This window comes from Octodon degus, unplaced genomic scaffold (assembly GCF_000260255.1).
Source record: "Octodon degus isolate 3935 unplaced genomic scaffold, OctDeg1.0 scaffold00002, whole genome shotgun sequence".
NCBI lineage: Eukaryota > Metazoa > Chordata > Mammalia > Rodentia > Octodontidae > Octodon > Octodon degus.
Window position 1 is genome coordinate 26,034,767 of NW_004524578.1, and position 3,967 is coordinate 26,038,733.

At 45.5% G+C, this 3,967-nt stretch overlaps 1 protein-coding gene across 1 annotated transcript in view; it reads right to left on the minus strand.

The window, feature by feature from the left end:
* The window catches only part of Tmem62 (transmembrane protein 62), a 34,622-nt gene extending 33,192 nt beyond the window's left edge, over positions 1 to 1,430 (minus strand). Inside the window, exons 1-2 of the mRNA XM_023712521.1 lie at positions 988 to 1,430; positions 628 to 739 (exon numbers count right to left, since the gene is read on the minus strand). Coding sequence (XP_023568289.1) covers positions 628 to 739; positions 988 to 1,167 — 292 coding nt within the window. The 5' untranslated portion in view covers positions 1,168 to 1,430. The remainder of the gene's footprint in view (positions 1 to 627; positions 740 to 987) is intronic.
* Between the last annotated feature and the right edge of the window lie 2,537 nt (positions 1,431 to 3,967).

Below are 3,967 nucleotides of genomic sequence, written 5' to 3' on the forward strand. Positions count from 1 at the left end.
AAAAAAAAGAAGCAATCTGGAAAGTTTAGACAGTGAAGTAGCAAAATTTCTAGGAAACTAAACAGGATTGTGGGCTCACCCATTAACTAAGGACTGATACCCCATCATAGCAGTAGAGAAGCTGCAGTAGAGTGCCAGAAGGTTCTCTCCAACAGAATTCAGGGGCACATAGACAAGTGTTTGAAGAAACCAGGAACCAAGTCACAAAATTATTTTTAAAAATGAACAAAAAGTCCCCTGAGTCATCAAAAAACCCAAGCAACTGAATGGTAAAGTTAGCAAAGCACAAAATTTTGATTTCTGGTTAAAAGGCTTTCTCTAATTTTCTCTCAAATGCATAACCGCAACATCGCCTGAAAACCAGACACACAAATATAACAGACTGAAATGAACACAAGACTTGCTTCTAGTGCTCTGACAAGACCTGCAATGGCAAAGCCTTTGGCTAGATCCTGGCTCCCCAATCCGTGGGGAAAAGGAATTACAAAGTCTGATCTCTACCTCACAAGGCTCTGGCGGCCGTGGCTATAGGGTTCTCAACGATCCCAACGTGAAAGGCTGCAACCCTGGCTAGGATTATACCATCCAAGCCACAGAAAACCACCATTGCACTGCAATGCTCCCTACCTGTTGCTAGGACGAGAGCTGGTTGAATGATGTCAACAGTTTCAGAACAGAACTTCTCTAAGTCTGTGGCTCTGTCTGGATCCCGAAACCTGCTCAGGTGAATGTCTGATATCTGCCAAAAGCAGGTAATAAACAGGAATAAATGAGTCAGGCAGAGGCAGCACGGGCAGTGGCAGTCCAGAGGCTCTCTTTCAGGTGGAAGGAAAAAAAACCAAGACAGCGCCTCAAGGAATCCCGCCCCAGCCCGTGAACTATCCGAGGAAAGCCAGCCCTGGGCTGACCCAGACCCCACCCGGGCGCAGGTGCGGGAGCAGCAGGAGCGCGCTAGCACCCACCGCCCACCAGGCTCCCGCGCGTCACCTGCAGGCCCCAGAAGATGTTGCCGATTCCGGAGCCCGGCGCGGGGTGAGGCCGCCGGAGGTGGGGGCGCTGGGGCAGCGGCGAGGGCGGATCCGCCAGGCCGTAATACTCCAAGAGCAAAGCGACCAGTGCCGCGGCCACTAGCCCCGCAAACACCTTCAGGGCCAGCACGATCGCCATCCCTCGGGTCCGGGACCGAGTGCGAGGCGCTCCCGGGGCCTCTCTAGCCTCGCTTCTGTACTCTATGGTGGTGCAACCTCGGCCGGACGGCGGCCTCGAGGTGCCGCTCTCGTCCGCTTCGCCGGCGTCTTCCCCTCCGTGGTCGCTGGGATCCGTGGGACTCGTTTTGCGGATATAATGCAGGACAAGAAAAGGGAACCAAGACTCTTAAGCCCTGCGATCGTAGTCGAGAGGTGACTGCCAAGCCGAGCTCGACCTGCCGCTGGGAGGCGGAGACTAGAGGCTTGGCCCCGCCGAGGTCAAAGGTTTCTGACCTAGATAGCTTGACCATCTCTGCCTATAAACTTGAGCTTGTGGCCTCCAGTGCGTGCCGAGCAGGTTTGATGTGAGAGTCAGAGTATATAAGAGGACGCATCTTAAATCGTTGCACAAATGTGACAGGTGCTTTCTCTGGACCCTTCTGATTATTAACATGACTCTATAGGCAGGCCTCCTGTAGGTACAGTTGATATGTCTGTGACTTTTTTTTTTTTTTTTTGCCTGCTTTCGTATGTACTTGATTACATACCATTATAACAAGGTGGTATGATCTTCAATTAATACATATTAAATTCTTACCATGAGCCACACACGGGTCAGATTCAGGCTCAAGCCTAAATTTATCCAGTTGAGTCCTTACAGTTGAAGTTTTGTATGTTTACTATGTGATGCTGTTCTGAATAATTATTTTTCTACAAATAACTTTTTTAAAAAGTCCTTTATTTTCATGGAGTATATTGTCTATACACTGGCAATTTTAATTAAGTATTTTTTGAGTACCTTTGGAATGCAAGACATTTATCTAAGCAGAAAAACATAAAAAATCCTAAGTACATAAAGATCCATGGTTCATTGACTAACATAAGACACAGAAACATATGAGTAAGTTTAATATAGTAAGAATGTTATTTATCATAAAAGACTGCCAGATATAAAGAAGTAAGAAGTGTTTAATTAAGGAGATGGCATATAAAGGAAGAGCAGTGTTTTGATTAGGGTTACAGTGAAAAAAAAGCCCTTTCTACCAAGACCTAACAACATGAACCAAAGCATAATGGAGAGAAAATGTAGGGCATGTTGAGGGAATTGCTTCAGTTTGCTTGGGTCTAGGTCATGCTGGGGAATGAATGGTAATTAGACCAGAACTTATGCCACATGAAAGGCCTCTACGAATGCCAACAGCGAAGATGACAAGGCTCTGCTTTAACAAGATGGCTGTGGCAAGGACAGTGAAAATAGAATGGACAGAGGAGGGGTGTAACAGAGAATTCTGTTGGAAGGAGATTGCAATAATGCAAGCAGTGATTATAAAGACCTAAGAAGGAAGATGGGAAAGCGTGACACTAAGATCAGAAAAGATCAGATGTAAAACTGTAGCTGGGCGTGATGGCACATCCTGTAATCATAGCTATTTAAGAGGCTGAAGCAAGAGGATCAGAGGTTCCAGGCCATCCTAGACAACTTAGTAAGATTCTTGTGTCAGAATATTAAGAGCTAAGACTGTGTTTAGTTCAGTGGTAGAATGCTTGTGCAGCTTGCATTAAGTCCCCAGTATTTCACAGATACACACACACACACACACACACACACACACACATAAAGATAGAAATTACAGAACTTGACAATTTATTGGGCATTCCCAGGGAATAAAAGATAGCAAGGCATCACAGCACACACTTGTAGATCTAGCTATTGGGAAGGCTAAGGCATAAAGATTGCTTGTATCCAGGAGTTCAAGGCCAGTCTGGCCAACAGTATCTAAATAAACAAACAAGTAAATAAATAAAGTGCCAAACTTCAGAACTCTTGTGACCCAGGGACCAGGGCTATAGTGTACATATATGTGGAAAGTGCTGCTTATATAAAATAAAAAAATCTTGGTTTTGTCTGATACTACACCATTAGAAAACATCTAGGTGACTACATTAAAGCCAAATTCGGAAGATATGATTGAGTTGACCTTATTTAAAGCAAGCAACATGACATGTAAAATACATCTGGAAAGGCCTTGGGAACCTTAACGATGTGGGAAATTATTTAACTGAAATGAGGTGCATCAAGTGTTGACCCCATCCACAGGGCACATGGAGATTGCGACTGGGCGTGGTGGTGCATGCCTGTAATCCCAGCACTTGGGAGGCTGTAAAAATGAGAATCACTATGTCCAATCTACAGTCCGATCTATGTAGTAAGACTCCTTAGACCCTGCACTAAATACATAAAAATAAAAAATTTAAAGAAAAAAAGGAAGCTAAATGTGGGCAGGCCAGATAGCTCAGTGGATTAAAGCGCCCACGTAAGGCAGATGCAGGGGTCTGGGTTTGATCCCCAGCGTGCCCTGCTAGTCCCACCCCCGGGGTGCACAGAAATAGCAATTGAGACTGGGTGAGGTGGCATTCGCCTGTAATCCTAGCACTTGGGAGGCTGAAAACAGGAGGATCACTACGAGTTCAACCTGTGTAGTAAGACTCTATAGATCCTGTACTAAATATATAACAAAAAAAAGAGGCTGACTGTCATAATCCCTGTCTAGATGCTCCCTACAAAACCTCATTTGATCATAGGTGGGGCCTTTTGGGAGTGGCTGGATCTGGGGTGTGATGCTGGGTTTAACAATTCCCTTGGCTGTGGGTAGCACCAACTAATTTGTTTTTCAGGGTTTTGGATAGACTATAGAAGGACAAAGGCAGGCTTGGTGGAGCACATCTGTAATCTTAGCAGTGGGGAGGCTGAGGCAAGATGATCACTATGAGTTTGAGGC